Genomic DNA, 24160 nt, shown 5'->3' on the forward strand with positions numbered 1-24160 from the left:
AGTGGTCCAAAGAGTTTGGTTGGTGGGATCCAGGGGAGAAAGAAGCTGAGGGGGAGGGAACCCCTTGGCCACCATGGAGAACATTGGACCTGGGTTTCTGCCACACCTGTTCCATGCTGTGTGACCTTCCTCAAGTGATGTCCCCACTCCAGCCATCAGATTCTCTCTCTCTGTGAGATAAAGGCTGACTTAGACAATTTCTTAAGGTTTTTTTTCCTAGCTCTGAGGTTTTAGGTTCTTTTCCCCCCAAATCATCCACAATGTAAATTAAACACCTGTAGCTAATTAAGAACCCAGTGAGGGGGCGGGGAATCACATCATTATGCAATGTGGAAGCTGGAAAATGACAACTCCTAGTTTGGATTAACTTCAGTTAACAAGGAGAAAACTGTCATTTGTGTTCCACTCCCAAAGAAGCACACTGTTGCTTACCCTTCACTTTCCGTCTAAACATTATTTGTCTCCACCCCAGGGGGCCACTCCTCTGGGCTCCCCTAGTCGGTTATCTTCATTTTTCATTTACTGTTTTCTCCTGAGGCATGCTGAGCCTGGCACAATTTGAGGTTTGATAACACTTAGGTCATTGTTCCAGCGTGTTTTGTGGGTCTGGGGCCCCTCAATGTTCCAAGTCTTTGCTCTTCGATGTTCTGACAGTTATGAGAATTGGGTCTTAATCACTGCTCAGTCACTAACTCGTTCTGGGATGCATTGTCACCAAATCTCAGATTCCTTAGCTGTAAATTGGGGAACACTGTGTCTGCCACGTCTACTTTATTGAGTGATTGTTAGAGCAAGTGTTTGGTGAAGGCGTCCAGTGAGAAAGTGAATGTGAAAATGTGTGGAAAATTATGACTGGCAATTAATAATAGCTGACCTTCATCGTGTGTGTACTTTGTGTCAGATGCTGAGCTTAGCACTTTTGTGCCTTACCTCCCAATCCTCACAACAGGTGGCGAGGTGGATGCTATCTGTCCCCTGTTCTACAAATGAGGAGGCTGACTTAGACAGGCTGCCTTGTTCAAGGTCACATAGCTGAGCCTCAGATTTTGTCTGGGCGTGGAAGACTCTGTTCTAACTGCTACACTGTCTCTGTAGAAACTAAAATGCAGCCAGAGTGAAGTCTGAAAAGGGAGCGAGGAGACACTGGGGAAGGGGAAACTAAGGCTCAGAGAAGTCTAGGGATGACTTAAGATCACACAGCTGTCAGTGATAGCACCCAGAGTCTGTATCATCACCATCATCACTGAACACAGTAAGAGCATTTACAAGGGTTTTACTGTGATAAACTCTTTCCTGCACATAATTTCCATCCATAATAACTTGAAAATAACTTGGTAAAGTCATATGTTAATCACCCCTGGGATTTTACAAACAGGGGTGTAGAGAGATTGTACGTGTAGGGAGTGATCCCAGGTCTCTGTGACTTCAGAGCCTGGGCTTCTAACTGCCACACAAAATAAGGGCAAGCTGCTTCAGGAATCTGTGTTTAGTAATCTGTATCAAAGAAATCAATCTCTGTGTGACCATTACAGGGAAACAGGTGGGGTGCTGCTGGAGTGCAGATGTGTACACCTGTCCTCATGTAACCAAGTCCTTTACATAAAGGGGTGGTCCCTGACTTGGCTTGATAACTCTTTACCATTTCGGGGAGAAGGGTGGAAGTGTCAGCACTCACCACACAAAGTTTATGCATAATGTGAATATCAACAGGCTTCTGATTTGGGAGGGAGGAGAAAAAAAGCAGAGGAGCTCATTAGGGTCTATAACAAGACATCCAGGCACAGGGTGGAAAGACTTGGTTTTTGGACCTGGATTCCCAGGGAAACGCAGCCATGCTTGTTCTCAGTCAACGGGCAGGGCCATCTCCGTAATTCCCTGCTAGTTGTAGGGAATTGGGTCAGTTGTCCTCTGGATGTGGGCAGGCTCCACCTGACCATATCCTGGCCTCTTTGCAACAGAATAGAATTTTGGACCATTTGCCACAATGACATACAGAGCTCAGTAATTTTTGCCAGCCTGGGACTAAAAGGTTAGATCTTACCTCCATAAATGTTTAGGACCAAATAAGATTTGAATCAACAGAGAATATATCTGATTTGGCTTATTTATTTCCCAAAATTACTGAGCACCTGTTATTAAATCACCGTGTTAGCGGCTGAGGTCACCACAGGGAATGAGACAAGATCCTGGCCCCCAAAGCACTTACATTACAGTGAGATGAGGGCCAGATGAGCAGACTGTTACAGTGTAAGTGTCGGTGGTAAGTGGTGTTCTGGGAACTGTGACATGGGTCATGAGAATGTGTACAAAGGACCCACCCTAGCCTTAGGTCGAGCACACACATGAACTCACACACGTGTACACACGTGTTAGAGTGTGAAGGCTTCCTATGGAGGTAATTCTGATGTTAAAGGAGCATCGGGGTTGATAAGAGAAAGGAGGCTGGAATGGATGCTCTGGGCCGAGGCCTCAACAGCATCAGTAGAAGGTTGTAAGTCAGAGAGAGAGCACCGCCTGTGTAAACGCTGAACAGTTCCCTGTACTCAGAGAAGGAAGCCAGAGGAAGAGACATGGGCAGGCAGAACCAGAAAGGCAAAGGGACGGGGGAGCCACGAGGGAGGCGTTAAAGCAGAGGACTGGTGAGGTTAGGTTTGCATCCTAGAAAGACCAGTGAGTGAGAGAGAATGGATTGGAGGGGGTCAAGGTGAAAATCGGGGCCACTTAGCAGTAATGTGAGCCAGCCACAGTGGAAGGCTGACGTCTGGAAATACATGGTTTGGAGGATTTCAAGGCAGTTACATCTACAGGATTTGGTGATTGACTGGCTAGTTCTCACTCTGCTCATACAGAGATCATTTTATGCTGCCTTAATTATTTTCTCAAAAGCTAGATCACTCCTTTCAAAACTCGGACAATTGATTTTTTTTTCAAGGATTGAGGAAAAAAATTAAAATAGTGTGACTTTTATTTATAATTGCAAATGTAATATTTACTCCTTGTAGAAATTTGAAAAATATAAAAATACTGAAGAATATGAAATCATCCATCAGCCTGCCATCTAAGGATAATTGCTATTAACATTTTGGTATTTTTCCATCTAGTCTTTTTTCCTAGCGTAATTGATTTATTTTAAACTTTTTACTGTGGGAATTTTCAAATACATACAAAAGCAGAGAGAAGAATCAACCCAACATACCCATTTCAGCTTCTAAAACAGTCCTCTGTTATTCCGCAGTTGAATTTTAAATTTAAAAGCAGGTTTTTACATTTTGCTTTAGTCTAAAACTTTAGCCTGTTGATAGAATTTTGTTTTTATAATCCTGAGTGTGGAGCGTGTGCTCCTAGCTCTTTCGCCATTTTCAGATATATCTTCACCCAGAACATTGAGTGGGGCACTAAAAATGTCCAAATCCCATGGTTTACCCCCAGAGACCTGAAAAAACATGAGATTTTCTACCTCCTTGGGGAAGAGCAAAACAGAGGGTAACTATTTCAGCAGGAGAGACATCCCCAGCAGGAAACAGCAGCTTGTGTTTTGATTCACTCACCATAGTTGTCTCAGCGATGGAACCGAAGCTGTTGATGAAAATGTTGCAGCTCACGTTCACCGGGGGACCTGCCAATCAAAAGAGATTCTTGCTTAGCTCCAAGGCCATGAGGAAACCCACAGGAAAGGACCCTTACCTGAGACACTGACTTTAGGGATGGATCCCCCTTGGTGGGGGAGATCCTTGCTTGCCCTCCACCCCACCCTCTAGCAGCTGGGACTTCCAGCCGCATTGCTATGCCAGATTCCCTGGTCCCCAAGTGAGCACCAGGTACAGAACACCAGAGGCTGAGCTGAGATGTACTTTCATTAACATAGGATGATTCATCATCCTGCCATATGGTTGAAATCCCTTTCGCAAACCCCATTGGCTGCCTTCTAATTTGTGGCTGAAATGTATTTACGGCTACAACATTTGGAGGCCACCTTGGGAATCGCAAGGAACAGCAAGTTCCTTGCCTTGAACTAATGAACCAAGGATGGTTGTCTGAAAGGGCATTGATGGGAATGCCCAGCCGAGGAATCTGGACGGAACCTCAAGGGAAGTCCATAAGCAAGCTTTTTAAATTCTACTGCAAGGGATGGGGAAGAACTGGAGAAATATTTGCCCTTTGGAATCTCTTTGCTAGAGGGACCTCTGTCTAACTGAAGTCCAATCTCTTCATTTTACACTATTAATTATAGCAGTTACCATTTACTGAGCAAGGTTTGCTGTTGTGCTGAGAGTGTTACTAACATTATCTCATTCTATCCTCTCAACAACTCCATGAGAAGACAGAGTTATTACCTCCATGTTACAGATGAGGAAACAGAGGCTCAGAGAGGTTATTTGTCCATGGCCACACAGCTAGTCAGTGGTCAAGCTTGAGCTTAGATTGATCTCATGACAAAGCGAGTGGTCTTAACAGCTCTACTTGTATGAAGGAGGTTCAGAGAAAGGAAAGGGCATGCTTAAGGTCACACAGTGGCAAAATCCAGGATTTTAAGCACTGGGCTTCCACAGGAGGTGACAAAGGGCCAGGATAAAATTACCAGGGAGGACTGTGAGACCATGATTAAGGGAGATAGACGCAGTAGGAATCTGGGTGTGAGAGAGGTTCCAAAGGGCAAGGCATCAGGGAAGATCTCATGAAGGCGATGAACTTGAGCTGAACTTGAAGGTAGATAAGACTTGGATAATAGGTCATAATCCTTCTCATAAGATTGCACATGCAATTTGTGAATTTTTTCACGTCCATTTTCTTATTGATCCCCATGAGATCCTGAGGTAGTCAGGGCCAAGTTCCTATCTTAGCTTCATAAGTGGAACACAGAGAGCACAGAATTTTTACTAATTCACCTGGGCTTATTTATCCAGCAAGTGGTGGAGCCAGCACTTGAACTCAGGTATTCTGGTACCCACCCCTCTGTCCTTCTTGAAAAAGGAGCCCAAGCATTTCACCCAAACTCTGCTGAGATTTCCTTCTTTTCAAAAATCTTGGTGTGTGGAAAGGGACTCAATCCTGTTGTGAGAATCTAGGCTCTCCTTGCAAGGGCTTTGCCAGGATCCCTGGGTTTTAGACACAGCCCTCAGTACTCCCTGGCTGTTTTTCCTCAGGCTCACACCTTCCCTTTTCTGGTCACAATTTCCCCATCAGTCTGGAAGAGTATCTCCTGATCTGGGCAGTCACTCTCAACTCCGTGGGTTTGGAATTCCCTTATAGAAGCTACCCATTTGAATTATGAGGTTATAAGATCTCAGGGCTGGAAGCTTTCTTAAAGTCCACCTAATCAATTGCTTCCCAAGCTGATGTGCAGACTGGATGGTCTGCAGTAGAATCATCTGGGGAACTTGTTACATTACAGATTCCTCAGCCCAACCTCAGACCCAGTGAACCCACATCCATGGGAATTAGCCTAGAGTCTATTGTTGAATGAGCAACCGGCTGATGGTTGTGCATAGCCAGCCTTAGGGACCACTGCTACCATTCAAGGCCGAGTGCTTGATCCCCCCCAGCAGTGGGGAACTCATTTCAGCTTGAGCAGCCCTTTCCATAGTTGGATAGCTCTGCCTGCTAAAAAATGTTTTCCTTATGCTGCGTGTAAGTCTGCTTCCTTGGTCACTTTTACCTAAACAAAGGCCTCTTAAGGTTTTATTTCTCCCCTCATTTAGACTCAGATCCAGGTTTTTCTTCTCATTTAGCCTCATACCATTAAGATGCCCCAAAGAGTTACTGCCTGTGCCTTGAAATGACATGCACAGAGTTCCTACCCAGGCCCTGCAAGTGTCTGGTGCTGTGACTCCCATATACATTAGATCCTGATTTATGTGTGTGAGAGGGTGCCAGCCAAAATGACCCCATGGGGAGGTGTGGTTCATTGAAATAAATCTGAAATTAAATTATCCTCAAGAAAATTACAATCTGGCTGCCTTTGGCAGCAGGATAATGTATATATTTCATTAAATATTAAAGTTTAATTTTGCTTTTGTGTCCATGTTTGCCTTGGGCTGTGCCCCTGATGCTGGGAGCCATTATAATATACAAAGTCTCACAGAAGATACGGAATCTGAAAGCTGGTAGGGCCTAGTCCTATCGGGTCATTTTACAGATGTAGAAACAGAGGCCCAGAGCCGTCAGGTGATTTCCTCTGGGTCACTCATATCAGGTAAGCAGTCAGTGGAAGGTCTAGAACCCAGTTTTACTGCTTTTGAACTTCAGTATTGTGATTTGCACTGCCACTGTGTTCTGTAGACTCAGCCTGCTCTTCCCCGCACCCCTATCTTCAAGAGTCAGGAGCAGGCAAAATTTCTGGTGCTTGAAGGAACCTGCTGAGTGATTACCCATGCTGTGGAGTTTGCAAACAATGCCGACCTCTTCCTATTGTGTTGGGGGCCACAGGGGCCTCCTCTGCCTGGGCTTTTCAGGAGCTCTGTGGTTTGTAGGGGGGCTTTTGGGAATCTTAAGTGGGACTACATGGCAGCGTGAAAGGGACCCTGGGGCTCAGGGCCAGGGGATGCCCTGTTCCCAGTGTTTCATCACTTACAGCAGGAGAGTAGAGCAATCTTGCTTCCCAGCCCTGGGGTGGGGTTCCAAGAAGCTGCACCTCAAGGAGAAGGTACAGCTCAGTGGTAGAGCACATGCTTAGTATGCATGAGGTCCTGGATTCAATCCCCAGTACCTCCACCAGAAAAAAAAAATAATAATAATTACCTCCCCGCACCCCCCCCTCCAAAGCTGCACTGTGCTCAGAGCCCAAGTCCTAGGGGACTGAAGGGGTTAGAGCTAGCACAGGTTGTGAGAGGCCTAAGAGGTTATCTAGTCCTGTAGATTTGGGGCTCAAGTGTTTTGAGTAAGGTTGTAGAGGAGGGGGGAAGGACCCATAATCAATGGTTTTATAGTCTGCGTGAAATTCTCTCTCTTAAAGATGTCCACTGCTAAGTGAGTAAGTAAATAAATGAATGAATCAGGAAATAAGCAAATAAATAAATCACTAGCATTAGACAGAGAATTGAGTCAGAGTAGCTAGCTGCGTTAAAGTCCCCAGTCTTGGTTGCCAGTGTGACCTGGGAAAGTCACTTAACTGCTCTACTTAGCACATCTTTGGAGTAATTTGTTCATTTATTCACTTATGACAGGCTTATTGAGGCCCTTCTTTGTGCCAAGTCCAGTAGTATGCACAGAAGATAACTAACACATGAACCCAGGACGCACCCACGTTCAATAAGTGAGTCTCCTTTCTCAGGAGAGCAAGACCAAGATAGTCTACTCAGACGGGAGTTCCAAGAAGTCCCACCAGGGGGCGCAGCGTGCCGAAATTCCTGAAACTGAGAGGGGTAGTGGATGCAAGCAGGTGATCAGTTTTCTGGTGTGTTTGACTTGACCAATGGTGTTTCTACAAGATGTGATTTAGCTGCCAACTAGGAAGATTTAACACAAAATCTCAGACTTAGGCCTTATCTTGGAAGGCCTGCATTCCTACCTGGCAGCTCTGGGCAGGGCTTGGGAAGTGGCAGCCCCTACAGGAGTGTGGTTTCTGGTTTTCTTTGCTTATCCCCATCCTGTTTCAGTCATGTACCATCCTGCCTGGCCTTCTGGGTGTTTAAGACTGTGACCCGGGTGAAGGGCTTGGGTACTGACTTACCTGTCCTTGAGGGAAGAAAGTTTATGCTAATAATCTTGGAAGTTAGTGGTCTCCGAAGCAAGGTGGTGGGGGAGCAGAAGCACCTTGAGGTAAACAGAGGTGGGAGGCGGGCCCCCAAGCAAAGCTCAGTGCATCTCCCAATTTTCTAGTTGCAGAGCACTCTGAAAAGGGGACTTGGAGAACAAAGTGGGGAGGAGGGCTGACTGAGCTGATGTTAGGAAGCTGTAACCAGCTGTCACATCCCTTGTTTGGTCTTGGACTTGAGCCAAAAGGAGCAGTGAGGAAGGGCATCTGGAATCAAGAATTGATTAGGAGGTTGGCTGTGCGTCTTTGAGATAAGATTTTTGCAGGGGTGCTGGGAGGAAGGTTGGGGTGCTCAGGGTCCCAAGGAAGTCCTTAACACTGGGCCTGCAGAAACCTGCTCGGCAGTTAGAGGTGGTTACCACCTCCTAAAGCATCAGTAGACAAAGGGAACTGGCCCCCTCTTGTTATGAGACATTAAGATCTCATAGGACTGCGAGCTGAAAGAAACTTCTCAGATCCCTTCAGGTATGGTTTGTAAACTGGCTACACAAAAGGCTGGTTCACAAACATGTTTTACTTGAATTTACTTTTTTAAAATGGAAGTCCTGGGAATAGAACCCAGGACTTTGTGCATGCTAAGCATGTGCTCCACCACTGAGCTATACCCAACCCTGGAATTTACAGGTTTTAGGAATCAAGCAGTTTTGCATAAATAGTGATTTCTGGCTCCCCTGGGAATTCTGGATGATCTGGCAACACAAGGCCCACATTCCTCTAGAGTAACTACGGGCTGGAGCTAAGGAAAAGCACCCGCTTTCAAGGGGCCTTCATTTCTATTTCTCCATAGTCTCCACCCACTCCCTGTTGCCTTACCAGGCATTTGAAATTGTGACTCTGATGAGGCTAGACCGTTTCAAAATTATTTGTTAACCTAGGAGGTGCTTTCAGTGGATGAATTTTAGTTGGAAACATCTCATCTAAGACAAATAAAAGTGGAGCTGATTAGGAGAGAAGCAAAGGTGGACTTGCTCATCTTAGCCTCTGTTTCTCCCTTTTGGGACCCAGGGTGGAGGTCCTAGAACTCCATGAAGCATAGTTTAAAAACTGCAGAGATGTCCAACTCTATCCATGCAGAGATGAGGAGACTGAGGCCCAGAGGAAGGAAGAGGCTTCTCCAAGCTCAGAAAGTAAGTTTGTGCCCGAAGCAAAACTTGAACCCATTTCTCCACTTTCCATGGTAATGTCTTGTCCATTAAACCAGAGCTTGCAAATTGCTGTAATTCATATACTGACTCTGGCAACTAGAGATACTGTGAGTTGGACTCTGAGGATTTGTTTGTTCTTGGCCAACTGACTCACAATATTTGCTTCAGGTAGAGGGAAGAGTAATGGAATTTATACCCTGTATTTACCGTCTGTATATAATTTCATGCTGCTTGCTTCCATAGTCTAGGAAAACAGATCTCTGGGGCCCTGGGATGCATGTTTATCTACCTTTAAAATTGGGTCTGATCCTGGCATCGTATCCAGAGGTTCTCCCCATGAGCTTATCCAGGAAATCTGAGGGTGACATGGGCTTGGATGCGGAGCGGGCGGCTTCAGCCTCCTTAGAAGCAGCAAGGCTAAGAAAGGAGAGAGAAAGCAGAGGGTTAGTGACGGCCCTTTCTCACGCGGTGGTCAGGCCCCAGCCTCACTCAGCCCCTGTTGACTGCCCAGCCCTAAGAACCATAGAATGTTCTTGGCCTGAGAAATGGGTGATATAGGTCCTTCATGAGGTTTACTCAGCCCAAGTATCAGCCAGCCGGGGATCCTGGAGGGTAGCTGGGTGTCTGATTGATGCTGAGAAGCCGGGGACTCTTCTAAGGCTGCATCTGTAAGGTTTTGGTCACACTTAGCTGCTGGTTTCCTTGGGAGAGGAGATTGAAGGGTTAACCTCCCACTTGGCCCAGACCTGAGTTTTGGGTGCCAGCAATTTAACAGGTTCGTAGAACAGTGCAGCCCAGAAGAATCTTAGAGATCAAACAGTCCAGCCTTTCCGCAAAGTTTCTCTTTAGAATCAGTTACTAATTTTTTTTTTTAAGATGCCAAAGTCAAATGCATTTGGGCTCACAAATTTAATCAGGTGTCTTTACCTCAGGTCTTCTCAGAAACTTCTACAAGCTTAGGTGCCTTTTCTAATGGGACTATCTCATGCACTTTCAAAAATGCTCAGTTAGGAGAACTGAGGCACAGCGCAAGAAGAATCTGACATAGGTCCCAGGGTAAATCAGTGGTAGCTTCCCTCAGTGTATCAAGAATTGGGGGATTTGGCATCAAACCGCTGGGGATGCTTCACATTGTTTCTGCCACCCCTCTCCCACAACAAAGTAGTTCCAGGTCTTCATTCACACCGTAGTATGGGTTACTGATGTGGCCCTTCCCCTGCCACACTCTCAAAGGCATGCAGATTTCTAGAAGAGTCAAGATTGGAAGCTTAAGGGTTAAAGAGCAATCATTTGTGTTGCCTTGGGCAACTGAGCTTCCCTGGTCCTGAAAATTATACCCTGGAGCAGGCTGGAAGCGAGTGCAGCCCTGCTGTGTGCTTCTGGGCTGGGAAGTTGGAGGAAGTGTGCATACAGAGAGATGCGCATGTGTTGCATAAAAGGAGAGTTGCTGTCACCCAGCCAGGTAGGATGCCATGCTCCCCAAGGACTTGGAAGACCTCCCTTGTTCTTTGCCTTGGCCCCTTTTCTGATCTCGGAATTGTGACTGTTTAAGGGAGCCTCTCTAGTGGATGGCTCTCAAGTTCCTGCCTCCACCCTGGCTTTCCCCTTTCTTCATTTGCAAACCACCTGGAGGGCACGTCCACCTCGATGTCCTGCCTTGCCTCAAGTTCATTCCAAACTGAAGGCCACAGCTTCCTTCCCAAGTTTGCTCCTCCAGACCGCAGTTTCCCAGGTGGCACTTATGTTTTCTCATGCTCTCCCACATCCCGTCACTCACCCAGTCCTTTCAAGTCATGCACGTGTCACGGCCATGCTACTTTGTCCTGTCGCTACTTGCGTTTGAGTTCCGAGACCATGAATCATGGTGGTTATATTTCTTGATTGCTTGTCTATTTAATCTCCTACTGTTGTCTATCATGGTGGGTCTCACACATAACTGGTGCTCAGTAACTGTACAGTGAACGAATGAATGAATAACGTGCTACTTTAATTAATCAAATGTCCTGATTTGTAGGAAGTATTCATAAATATTCATGTTTGGATTAACAATTTAAAAATTATTAGACTATTATACTCACTAATGAAAAAGGGTGAAAGTCATCTGTTATTCCTTTGAAGATTCAGAAGGTATTCTAGGATTTTTAGACACTCATGCTTAGTAATCTGAAGATTCCTTGTTCGTATCCTGAAGAGCTCGTTTTGATGGACGATATGAGGGATAAATGAATTATACTGTTTCTACCTGTGTGACTATGGATGTTTGTGAGTTTGTGTGATGTGGGTAGATTTCTCTGTGTGAAGTATATGCGTGTTACATGTGCAAATAGATGGATGTGTATGAGGACTAGGGTGTGCACAGGAATGTTTGTGGATGTATAGTGGATTGTGGTACATAGATTTGGATATACAAAAATGTGAAGACCATATTCATGTCCAAGTGTTTGTTAAGCATGGGATTTAGCTTGGGCATTTTTGTGTGTACATGCAGCATGTATGTATACACAGGGTATAGGGTGTGAAAGCCTGAAATGTCTTTCACAAGGCATGTATATGGTGTGTCTGTTGCATGTGTGTGTTATTGAAATGTCCTGTGAGATGTAATATAGAATAGTTTGAAAAGAGTGAAAAGAACAGATGATTTTATATCAGACTTGTCTCCATTTACTAGCTGTGTGACCATGGTGAAGTTACCTAACCTCTCTGAACTTTGGTTGCCTGCTATATCAAATAAGTTTTGCACAAGGAGTAACTGAGCTAGCACATGTTAAAAAAGTGCCAAGGACGGTTCTTGATACATAACAGGCACTCAATGTATTGTCTTGCTCTTTTCTTGCCATGTGCGTGTGCATGTGCATGTGCATGTGCATGTGCACGTGTGTGTCTTTGAAGTAGTTGAGAGCCACTCTGGAGGCTTCTTTTGGGCTCTCTGCTGCTTTCAGCTGCCCCATAGTCCCCACATGACTGGGAAGTCCTGCCAGATGCCTTCCGTGACCCACAGCTGGTACCACTGTCCCAGACTTTTCTCCATTCAGCACCAGACTCACAGCTGGTGTGCAGCTCTAGTGTGACAAACAGAACCACAGATCGCAGCTGGTGATTTATGACTTTTCTGCTGCTATAATTCACTTCTCGAACCACTCTAGGAGTGGCAGTTATGAAGCTCTCATAAGCTCCTGTTCTCTCTGCAGGTCCTCCTCTCAGATAACACGATTTGGGAACGTAGTATTCCCTCCCAGTGGTTACTATAGCGTAAGCCATCTCTGGCCCTTAGGTCTCTTTCATAAACGTGAATCCTATTAGGTGATACAAGGAGAGAATGAATTCGCCCCCAAATTATCCCCCCTACCATTTGCTATTAGCAAAATGTGCCATTTAATACCTGAATCCTCCCCAAAGCTGAAGCATCTTCCAGGTATCCTAGCACGTCTGCAGCAAGGCATTTACAGTCTGATCACCTGGCCACTGACTCCCTAACAACCCTTGCATGGTGAGCTGAACTGGAGGAAATGGAGATGCTGAGAGGTTAAGTAACTGGCCTCAGGTCACACAGCACTTGAGTGAGAGAAAGGATTAGAACTCCAATTTTCAAGTCTTGCCTCATCCAAATGCTACAAATGTGTAAGAAAACCTTTTGTAAACTGTGAAGAGTATAAATCATGATTGTAGCTAATATTACTATTGTTTTTGAAGCTTGTTATATTGTTAGATCCAAGAAAATCAAAACATGTGTGTAACTTCCCACAGAAAACAAACTATGGTTATCAAAGGGGAAAGGGCAGGAAGGAATAATTAGGGGTTGGAGGTAAAAAAGACATGTGTCCAACTTCCAACCATCTCCATATACACAACTCTGAATTGACCACGCTTAAAAATGGGGAAGAAATAGTTGTGACTTATTAAATGATCCTCTGTTTTGTCAGGTGATTCATAGCAAAATTCTTGGAAATTTTGAAATTCTCTAGTCAAATCTTTGCTGTGTATCATGTACCAGTTTCCTGGATAGCACGTTCACAATTTTTGCCCTGTTCCCGTCCCACCTCTACTGATAATCACTGAAAAGTTTTCATTGAATTGTCTCACTTCTTTTTTAAGAAAGGAAATTTTGTGTTTCACTCTTGACAAATGAAACATCAGAATTACTTGCCATGACACAGGATAACAGTGAATACAATGAAAGAGAAAGAGAAAGAGAAGAATTTAAAATCCTAGTTATATACTATTGCTGGCCGACGTTCTGAGTCTGAGAACTGCCCTAAGTTCCCAAGGAAGATCACAAGTGTTGGAAAGGTCTTAGAGACATAGTAACACTGAACTGAGACTTTCCTCTTGCGATGATGAGGACTGAAATAAGAATTCTACATTATTGTGTGTTGAACCACCTAAAATCATCCCCCATCCCTTACTCTAATTCTAAAATTTCTCTAATTCTTTTTCAAATAAATCCTCCATTTTAATGTCAAAATAGCTATGCCCATCCACTTGATAATCATTGTACACGTCCATCTATGTTTAGACAGCATATTTTGCATGAAATTATTTCCAGGGCCCCCCCTAGTAAATCTGTGCTTTGTCCTTCTGTGCAGAGAAAATATGCAGCAAGGGGCCCTCCATGCCCATGGGAGCCATGGCTTCTGGTGAGCTTAAGTCTTTGCTTGTAGACGGTGAGCACAGAGAAACTGGGAATGAGTCTGGGAAATGAAACACAGGATTGTTAGGATTTGCTGACCCTATGAAAGTACGTGGAAATGATGCAAATTGTTTCAGGGATTACTGCAATGTAATGTGGTGAATCAGACTTGGTTTAGACAGATTTGATTAATAGTAATTTTCAGAAAGATCGGGAGGTCTCCCGGGACCAAGTGTTCTTCTGTCCCTCGCTGAGAAGGCTTACAGCGATGGCTGCGCAGACTGGGCAGAGCCTCGAACTCGCTCTCACCTTTTAGTTGGGGCATTTGTCACACTAAGAGATTGGTACTTAAAGGACCTCAGTTTTGACTCCTAATGACAGAGACCATGGAGAGGTCCAGGAGTGGGGTTCCACAGGGTGACATAGTGAAGGGGGTGCTATGTGACCTTTGGGGAATCGCTTTCCTATTCAGCTTTCAGTTTCCCAAGCTATGAAATGAGGGGATTAGAATAATCTCTGAGTCCTTCTGGCCCTAAGCATCATTTTATTAGTTTATAATATTCCATCTCTCTTTTTTTCTTCTTTGCACATCTGGTCTTGGGATCTGAATTTGTCTGGGGGCAGGGGATGTGAGTGTGTTTGTGTCTGGCTTCTTCCCCTTCTCATTTCAACATTTCTCTTCAGTGGCACAACTCATTTCTCAGGGACTTGCTGGAAGACAGGCCAGATCAATGCTCAGATTCTCATTCTCCAGTTGCAGCATCAATTGGAAATAGGAAATCAATATGAAGCTGTCAATCTGAATTTCCAGTGAGCTGGGGTTGGCCATGAGACCAGGGAGAAACAGTTTCAGTCCCACCCTTCGAGGCACCACACCCCCATGGGCCACTCAGAGTTAGCAGAGAGGGTCTGCCCAGCAGATCCCATCTCCTGAGTTCACAGTGGGCAGAGAAGTCAGAAGGTCAGGGGTGGGAAAAGGGGAGGAAGGACAAAGGGAGGGGCAGAGTAGGATCTCAGAGGCTGGGGATAGCTGAGGGAGGGATGCATAGGGCTGGAGGAGGAAGTTGGAGGCACAGATTGAGACAGAAAGGGAGGCGGTAGGAGAAAGGAAGGGAAAAGTGAAGGTGTTTGAGGTATGGCCAGTGCTATAATCGAGGAAGTCAGTGAACACAGAGGACGAGTGCTCAACGACACTTGGTGGGGGTGTGGGGGGTTTCAAAGAGGCTTTGTGGAGAAAGTGGTTTTTACAGCAAACCTTGAAGGTTGGGTAGGGAAGGAAGAGTGTTTTGAGTAGAAGGGACAGCATGTGTAAAGTGTAGAGGTGAGAGAGGACTTGGAGAATTGAAAGAAGTTTAGTGTGTGGGTGAGGGAGTGAAGGGGCAGTGAAAGAGAGGGATGGAGAGAGAGAGAGAAGGGACAGTGATAACAGTTGAGGATGGAGCACCGAGTCTGCAAGGCTGGGAACAGCAAGGATTGGTGCCCCCGTTCTTTGTCCTTATGGTGGGTCTGAAAGTTAAGGAAGATTGTCCCTTCCCAATGCCTTTAACATCCTGATTTCTTAGCTGATCTCTGTTTAAATTGACTTGCGGCCTGGCCAAGGTTGGGAAATGTGCTCTTCAAAGATGCCTCCAAATGGTGGGTGTCCAGTTGGTTTCCAGGCAGCGTGTCCTCTGACTTGGGCCACATCATCCCCTTTGCCTTGGCAGGGAGGTAATCTAACAAGCTGGTATTTATTCCATGCAGAAAATACCAAGTCCACTAGTCAGATGTTGTTTGAAGAAGGTCGGTCTCTGTTTCCATGGGTATTTACTTAATACACAATTATAAAGGGCACTGTGGGATAGAGGGAAAAACATGATGGTGGGACTGGGAAATCCGGGTCTTGGCTAAATAGTCTTGGATCTGTATCTAATGTCCTCTCTGGTCTTGGGCTAATTCTTTTTCCTAGATGGTCCCCAGTTTCCTTATCTGTGAAATGGAAGTTTTGGATTAGATCAGGCATGGTGAACAGTTTTAAGTGGTTGCTCAGAGGAGGGTTCTGGGGCTTGACCCAGCAGAGAAATGTAGCCAGAGAAATGATCAGTCTCTGTCAAGGGACCGGATTGTGGAGTGAGGACTCCTCTGATTTCTACAGGTCCTCTTGCTCCACAATCCTCTGATTCTGATTTATTAAGCGTTACGAATAAGGGACTGCGGGGGAAAGGCAGATAAATAAGTCGCTGCCTACAGACAAAGCCCTTCACATAGACTGCGTTTGTGTTTGTCTCGTTCTGTGCCTGGCAGGTAGTAGCCGTCAGTAATCATTTGTTGATGAATGGCCTCTGCCCTCTAGTTGTTCATAGTTCAGCAGATGGACTGGACTCCATCCGTGTAATTGATTATAAGAGGTTGCCACCCAGCTTAGGTGGCATAATTGGACTGTGATGGTGGTTCTGAGGAGGAAGGCAGTATTTGGGCAGATGTGAGGACATGAATCAGAGAATTCTTGTGAGTTTTATAAATTTTTGCCTCTGAGCACTTTTGGAAAGACCTGACATTTGTCCGTGTCCACATCGTGTATTATGGGGGAGAAAGCTTTCTTCTACCTGCGGGCTGTCCTTCGGAGAGGAATGGAGAGACTCCTGGGAAGAGGTGGGGCTGAGTGCGAATGGAACTCTCTGGTGGCCTCAGGGGCCGATCCAGTTTCCCGTCCATGGCTCTGACACCCGGGGACTTGGGGCTTGTTGTGCAGCAAGGGTCACTATCAGCTTTGCCTGGGTTGCATCCTCAGGTCAACAGCTGGCTTCCCCTGGCCAGCTGTGCAATTCCGATTTTATTTGATTGCAGTAAGGGGCTTAGGCTGGCTCGGGAGTGCCTGACATTTTATTAGTCTCACTTCATGATCTGCTAAGCACCCCTGGGAGCTGAATGTCACAGTTGGCACGCCCTGAGCCCAATTCTCCCCAGGATCTTAGGGAACAAGGCCCCCTTCCCCCTTCCTATTCCACTTCCTACAGCTGTATCTGCCTCTTATAAGGAGCCATTATCTGGGTAAGAAGGACAAGAATTTGAACATAATTTTCTTTGGCAATAAGATAAAATCTTGGATCCTTAGAGCTGGAAGGAACCTTGAGATTCCATCTGGTTCTTCCCCTTCCCCTAGGGAAGTCTGATTCTCTTGGGATGTCTCATACTCCTGATTACTGCTTCCAGTCTGTCCCTCTGGATGGCCTCCCTCCACTAACTCTTCTGCTTTAGGTATCCCCACAAAGCAGGGTGAGATGAATGCGGCACCTGGCAAAATTTAAGGAGGCACTTACTCTCCGGGTTGTGGAATTGCACTTGCAGAGCCCTGAGAGTGAGCACCTCCTTAAATTGTGTGCCCCTTAAATTGTCTCACATGCTTCACCCTCGTCCTTGCCCTCTTAGAGCATCATAGATCCTCAAACCCAGTCTGTCTAGGGTCGAATTACCTGTAATCAAAAGCATTCACCTGGAGAGGGAGTGTCTACCTCTCACAGCACCTCATTTTGTTTCCAAAAAGCTTCATTTTTACTTTATTGTTAGGTGGCAAGAAACAACATTACATATTTTAGCTCATTTTATCCTTTCAGAAACCTGAGAGGTAGGGATGTCTGTCCCCATTTTACAAATAAAATAGTCAAGGCTTAAGGAGCACGAGACTTGACTGTCTAACTGTGGCATATCACACTTCATTTGCTTAAATTGTGTCGATGTTTTCTTTTTCCTCACCTCCCTTATTCTTACCCTATGTGCATCTTTCAAGGCTGGAATCATGGGAGCCCTTGGTGTTTTCTGGTTAAAGCTCAACCTACAGCTCTCTAACTTGCCTTTCCCTCAGAATTGAGGCAATCAGGTGTTATGTAGACAAGACCCTGAAAGCATGACTTTGGCCAGCTTCTTTCTGGCTCTAAGAGGAAGCTGAACTTAGCTGTGCAGGTACCTGTTATCAGCGATATGATTTGACTGGAGTCACAAAGGTCCGAATTCTGACCCTGATATTTTTAATCATTCCCTGGAGGAAAATACCTGATGTCCTCTGGGAAAATCCAAGGCAGGAGAATAGGAGAAGAAGCCATCCCTTTTTGATTTTAGGAGCATCTACAACACCCTCCACCCTCCAGAATGACTCAGATCAGAGTCCTAGGTCAAACCTGTGTCTGTGCGTAAACTCACATCTCTCACCACTTAGGTCACTAGTTATAATTCTACAGCTGTCTCACTTTGCACTGACTATCTCTACATGTCTCACTTAGGGTTGTTTTCCTGTGCCTCTGATCTTCAGTGCCCTTCTACAGTCTGGTTCCCTGGTTAAAGATTTCTTGGCTTAAGCCCGTGGGCATCAAGAAGCCCCCAGATGAGAATTCCCAGTGAGGAACTTGGGGGGATCCTTGAGCGGCTTGAGTGCTGAAGAACAGGACAGTGGGGTCATTCTGCCTGGCTCAAAGCTCTTAGCAGGCCATGTGGCTTCAGCTTGTGTCCCACAAGTTGGACAGGAGAGCAAATCACTCTCATTACCTTCATTGAAGCTTACTTTTAAATAAGATAAATCTCACTGGAAATGTATGTCTTTGTGGAGAATGGAGCTCAGGGATTCTGGACAAAAAGTTTTGGGAAAAAAGATTTTATTGGTCAGCAGGGAATGGTCATTTGATGTTGCAAAGATCTGGGAGTATAAATATTGAGGAGAAATAGTAATATGATAAAAACAGATAAAGATATGATAATAGCTAATGATAGTAATAGCTACCATTCACTAAGTACTTACTGTGTGCTGGGTACTTTACATACGTTACTGTATTTAATCTTAACAATCCTATGAAGATGACATCACTACCTCCATTTTACAGATGAGGAAACTGATGCTTGCATTTTCAGAAATTTAGCAGAGGTCGTGTAGCTGATAAGTGGCAGAGCCCAGTAGTCAGCTGGTCTCTAAAGCCCACACTATTAACCACTACATTGTGTTGACTCTCCCAAGTGATACTGATTTGTAAAGTCCTTCTGAGGAGCTGCTCTGGTTTATGATAGAAATGTTTTTATGGCTCTTTGGAACTATAAATGAGAATTCATGGGGCTCTGGGAATTGGAAATTATGGGTTGTGAACAGGATGATGATCATTCCACAAATAATACTTTGGGTTTATATGATACAGTTCATTTGATCCTCATGCCACCCCCATGACAGCATCTCCACGTACAAGTGATTACACTGAGGATCAACTGAAGGGTGAAGAGACCATCTCAGGGTCTCAGATGGCAGAGTTCTAACATGACTAGGGGTTGGGGCATCTTCTTGTCTTTCATTTCATGTTTCTCTGTCTCAGTTTCACCTATCTTTAAAATACCACCTGCCTTTACCAACTGCAAGGTGTCATTTGAATGACAACAGGTCATGATGCTTAAAGATGCTGTGGGAATAAACTCTTTCCCTTCTTAAGTCAGGTAGCTTTTTTTCATCCACTAGGCATTTTTAGATAATCATCATCTCATTTGAGATAGCACTGATTTATTCATTTGTTTACTTATTTATTATCTAAAATAATTATGAAGTGCCTACTATATGTCAGAGATTGTACTAGATGATTGAGCAGGATATAAATAATAAAATAATAACAGTTAGCCCTTATTGAGTGGTTATAAAGTATCAGATGTTACACTAAGACCTGTATTTAATCCTGAATGTAGTCCTATGGGTTGGATATCATTACTCCCATTTTACTCATGAGGAAATTGAGGTTCATTGAGGTTAAATAACTTATCCAGATACACCTAACCCCACGGTTTTTTTCTCTTAAGGATATCAGTACTGGATATGCCACAACCCTTGTTTTCTAACAACTCCCAAATTAATAGAGGAAAATCTATGTGAAGGCAATAAAGTGTTTGAATATCTGGGATATTAGAAAAACGTATCACTTTTCCCTCCCAGATCTACACTAGTTCAAACCTATAGCAGAAATACAAGCCAAGTTGCAATTAACCCACAGGAAATGCATCAGCAAAATGGGGCTGTTTATCCCAGAGAAAACAGATTTTCTTAGGAGTGAAACTTGGATATGTGTGGTCTTCAAGCATCCAAGAGACTGTGATTCAAAGGAGAATGTTGAGAAAATAAAACAATCACAGGGTACTGAGGAAGAAATGACCTTTATAGAAAAAGTGACTTGTATTAAAATCTGCATCTGCCTTTAATAAACTGAGTGGCTAGTCTTCAGAAAGAGAATACTTAACTGTGAGCTAAGAAGGTTTAGTTGAAGTGGATATCTGCATGCAAATACAGAGTTTTACGGAGGCTCCAGGGCTCTAATGATGCTCTAAATAGCCTTTTTTGATTCCCCTGAATCCTTTAAGACAGAGCTGCAGCTATGCTCAGTGGGGTGAAACTTCCTTGTCTCACTCAGCAGGTTCTAACCTCTTAGGGAAGAAGTGAGTAGAAGAGTCACAGAATTATGGGACCGAGACATCTTGTGCATTAAAAAAAGACATTTATTGAGCACCTGCTATAAATTAATGACTATTAGGACTTTGTAATGTCAATAGGGATGATCATTTCCATTTTATAGGTGAGGAAATTGGCTGAGGATTAAGTAACAGTAATGGTGATGGCTCCCAATGATCACTTTCTAGGCACCATGCGCAGAGCCAAGAAATTTCCCTGTCTAATTCATCCAACCCTTCTCTAGTTTTCAGGTGAGGAAACTGATGCTCAGAAAGGTGAAATGACTTAATCAAGGCAATTTGGTAGCTGAGTTGATACATTAATTGAGGTAGAATTTTGCCATATGTTTTGGATAAGCTGTTCAAATGTGTTAAACAGCTCACTCAACTTGAATACGCAATTTTTTAAAAAAAGTATAGTTTGTTTACAATGTGTTAATTTCTGATGTACAGCATAGTGATTCAGTTATACATGTATATATATTCCTTTTCATATTTTTAAAAATTGAAGTAAAATGAGTTACAATGTGTTAATTTCTGGTGTACAGCATGGTGATTCAGTTATACACATTATATATTTCTTTTCATATTCTTTTTCATTATAGCTTACTACAAGATACTGAATATAGTTCCCTTTGCTATACAGTAAGATCTTGTGCATTAAGTTCCTGCTCCTCTGCGGTTTATTTTGTGCTTCTATAAGGACTATTTACTGAGGAGAGTTTAGGAGAAGTTGTGTCAGTGAAGCCTGTGGGACTTAATGAGCTGAAATCAAAGTAGATGGATGATGAGAGAAGGATTAGGTGCTGTGGCTAGTGCCTCTTCCTGGTTTTAGGATGAAGGAGGGCCAATGGCGAAAGGATGGCAAGGGTCATCGCTTCTGGGGTTTCTTTATTTTCTATCCTGTACCTTCAGGATCCTCAGGCAGGGTCACTTTTCTGTAGCTCACAGGCGGCCCAAGCAGAAGGCCCAAATTCCACTGCCTCCTGCTTCTTGTTGCATGTCTCAGAGGCAAATGGGCCATGCCGAGGGTGTAGAGTAACAATAAAGACCTACTGTATAGCATAGGGAACTATATTCAATTGCTTGTAATGAGCTGTAATGGAAAAGAATCTGAAAAAAAAATGTATGTGTATGTATAACCGAATTGCTTTGCGGTACATCTGAAACTAACATTGTGAATCGACTACATGTCAATTGAAAAAAAAAGTCATGAGTTTGACTGTTTTGATGCTCCTGTGGGTGGTGAGCAAGTCCTTTACTATATGGAAGCATCAGTTTCTTCATCCATGGAGTGCAGATCCCTCCTGTCCTAACTTATAAATCACTGTTTAAAGTCATGTTGAAGAAAGCATAAGGTACTACATTTCTAGACTGAAACAGGAGCATGGTCCAGGGTGAAGTATGTGAATTCTGCCATCAAATCCAGGCTCTACTGTTTACTAGCTGTGCGGCCTTGGGACAAGTTGCTTATCCTGTCTGTCTGTGTTTCTGCATGTGTAAAATGAATAAGAGTTTCTGCTACTCACAGGGTTGTGGTAAAGAGTAAATAACTCTTCTGTAGTGCTTACCTTGGGGCCTGGCACATTGTAAATGTTCAATACAATTGTTATTGGTTCAGATTTTCATTGTTTGATCTAGGCTCTATGATGGGAGGTGAATATACAAACTTCGAGAGGCTTCTTTGTGTTTTACGCTTGAATCTACAAGGACCACCCACTCTCACACCTAGAAGTGGACCACAGTACTCTCTGGGAATTCTTCCGCTGTGTTCTCAGTAATTTATTGCTTAAGCAGTAAATTAATAGAATTACTTTGGCATTTCAATCAATAGGATTAAGATGATCTGATGGTAACGGGGTAGTAATTGCTGCTACACAGGTGGAAACTGTCCATTGGCAAAAACTGTTCTTCACAAGCTGGCTGGCAGCCCTCAGACCAGATTCTGTCACCCTTTAAAAAAATAATGTTTCCCTCTGATCTTAAAGCAATAAATGCACAGTGGAAAAATACAATGAGGTTCAAAGAATAAAATAAAACCTACCTGGAAATTCCATTATCTACTGTTAACATATTAGTAAATTTCTTCTAGTTTTTTTTTTTTTTTTGCTTCTATAGATTACAGTCAGTTTTGTTTCCTTTTTTTTTTTACTGAAGATTCTAAATGAACATTTTCTCTTGCTACTTTAGAAATACAGTTTTAAATGACTGCATAGGCCAGTGTGTGGCTGTGTTAGTATTCATTTAACCATCCCTCTATTCATAGGCATTTACATTATTTCCAATTTTTAGCTGTTATAATTTATACTGCAAAAAACCCCCTTGATCATAAACGCCTGTTCATATCCTAGAAGCAAAATTGCTGAGTCAAAGGGTACGGCTATTTCTAAGGCAGAAAGGCTTTACCGGTGTAAGGGGGCCCTTCCCCACCCTAGTACCAGCAGCTTGGCTCCTCACTGAAAATGAATTCTTCATAAGGCGGCGTCTGCTAGGAGCAAGGGCTGAAGGCAGTGGTGAGCAGTGAAAGCTGAAGAAGAGAAATGAGTGCTTTTCTCTTTTCCCCCAGAAACTCAGATGGCCCAAAAAGCCATAGATGTTTGACTGTGCTGGAGGGGAGAAGGAGAGATCTTTGTGACAGTGTAGTTCAGAAGTCCTATGTAGCTGGGTGTGATACACTTCCTTTTCTATTAAATTGCCCTGCCTATGTCTTCTGTCTGTGTCATATTCCATTTTTATCTCTGAAAGTACTTACAGATAATAAACACCCCATAAATGCTTGAAAAGAGAGGTGGGATAGCGTGGTCAACTAAAATCTGATTCTGCCACATGGCTGTGTGATCTTGGGCAAGTCACTTAATTGCTTCAAATCTGTGGTGATTTTCTTTTTCAGTAAAATAATGGTAATAATAGTACTCCTAGGATTGCTGGGGTTGAAAAAATACATGTCAAGGGTTAATGCATGCTGGGTAGAAACCACTTAGTATGTCAGCCATTATTACAGATAAAAATAAAAATTTCTGCTTGTAAGATTCAAATATTCTTCACTAAGATTTTATGTCAGTCTAGGTTACACCTACTAATTCTGAAAAACTTCAGAAAAGCCTAAAGACTAAAACAGGCAGATACGGCAGGAAATACTGGATGTGGGCTGTACTTCAAATCCTGGCTAATTTATTGTATTCCATCGTAGGTCCTCATCTTAAGAGGGACATTAACAGGTTGGTGCTGGTCCAGAAAAGAACTGGGCTGGTAAACAAACTTGAAGTTGACCTGTAAGGAATAATTAAAGACTCTGTGGGTGTTTGGCTCAGAGAAAACATAGACAGAGAGATCATTTTTTACAAATCTCTGTAGGGCTGTCATGGGGAAGAGGGACTCAACTTAGTAAAATAATATTCTTGGATGTTTACTATTTGCCAGGCACTGAATTAAGCCCTTTGCAAATATTACTTATTTCTTCTCCAAAACACTGTATGAGGTACATACTTGTGTTTCTGTTGTTCAGACGAAGCAACCAAGGCACAGATGGCAGAAGTGACTTGGTTGAAAGTTAATGGCTAGTAGGTGGTAGGGTAGGAATCGAATCAGATCTTTCTGATTCTATAGTTTAGGTACCTTCTGTAGCCCACTGACTTGTTCCACATGACCAGGGAAGCAGGTAGGACTTTCAGAGAAGGAGGTGGCTGTCTGATAATGTGAGTAAAGAATACTTCGACCATTAGAGTTACCCAGTAATGGAAGAGGCTGCCTAAGGAGATGAGTTTCTTGTCTCTAGACATGTTCACTTATAGGCTGAACTCTTAGTGGCATATTGTAAGGATGAGCCAGCTGAGGAGTGGGTTAGAATTATAAATTTACTACTTACTTGTATGACCTTGAAAGTTCCTTAACCTCTTGGAGCCTCGGTTTCTTTATCTGTAAATGGGGAACCCTTAATTCTAAATTTAGATTTGTTGGAAGAGTAAAAAATTCAGATAAATTGTTTAGCCAAGAACCTAGTATACAGAAGTGGCTCATTATATGTTAAGTGAACAATTGTCTATGGCCTTTTTAAAAATTTACTTGCACCTGTGCTTTTATATAGTGACCCTATCTGTTCATTTCTTCCTTGAGGTCAATTCCAGATTTGGAGATGCCACCTGCAGAGTGGGTAATCTACCTCACTTCTGCAGAGGCAGGTATCTGCCAGGTTCT

General features: G+C 43.7%; 1 protein-coding gene and 1 long non-coding RNA gene across 3 annotated transcripts in view; one reads left to right on the forward strand and one right to left on the reverse strand.

The window, feature by feature from the left end:
- LOC135321023 (uncharacterized) overlaps positions 1–24160 on the forward strand; it is a 92331-nt gene that overhangs the window by 45349 nt on the left and 22822 nt on the right. The gene's annotated exons all lie outside the window — the stretch shown is intronic.
- The window catches only part of GLRA1 (glycine receptor alpha 1), an 80408-nt gene that overhangs the window by 37796 nt on the left and 18452 nt on the right, over positions 1–24160 (reverse strand). For both annotated transcript variants that reach the window (XM_064484472.1, XM_010987271.3), the window contains exons 2-3: positions 9188–9315; positions 3549–3616 (exon numbers count right to left, since the gene is read on the reverse strand). In XM_064484472.1, the coding sequence (XP_064340542.1) occupies positions 3549–3616; positions 9188–9315 (196 nt within the window). The remainder of the gene's footprint in view (positions 1–3548; positions 3617–9187; positions 9316–24160) is intronic.

Source organism: Camelus dromedarius, chromosome 3 (assembly GCF_036321535.1).
Source record: "Camelus dromedarius isolate mCamDro1 chromosome 3, mCamDro1.pat, whole genome shotgun sequence".
Lineage (NCBI taxonomy): Eukaryota > Metazoa > Chordata > Mammalia > Artiodactyla > Camelidae > Camelus > Camelus dromedarius.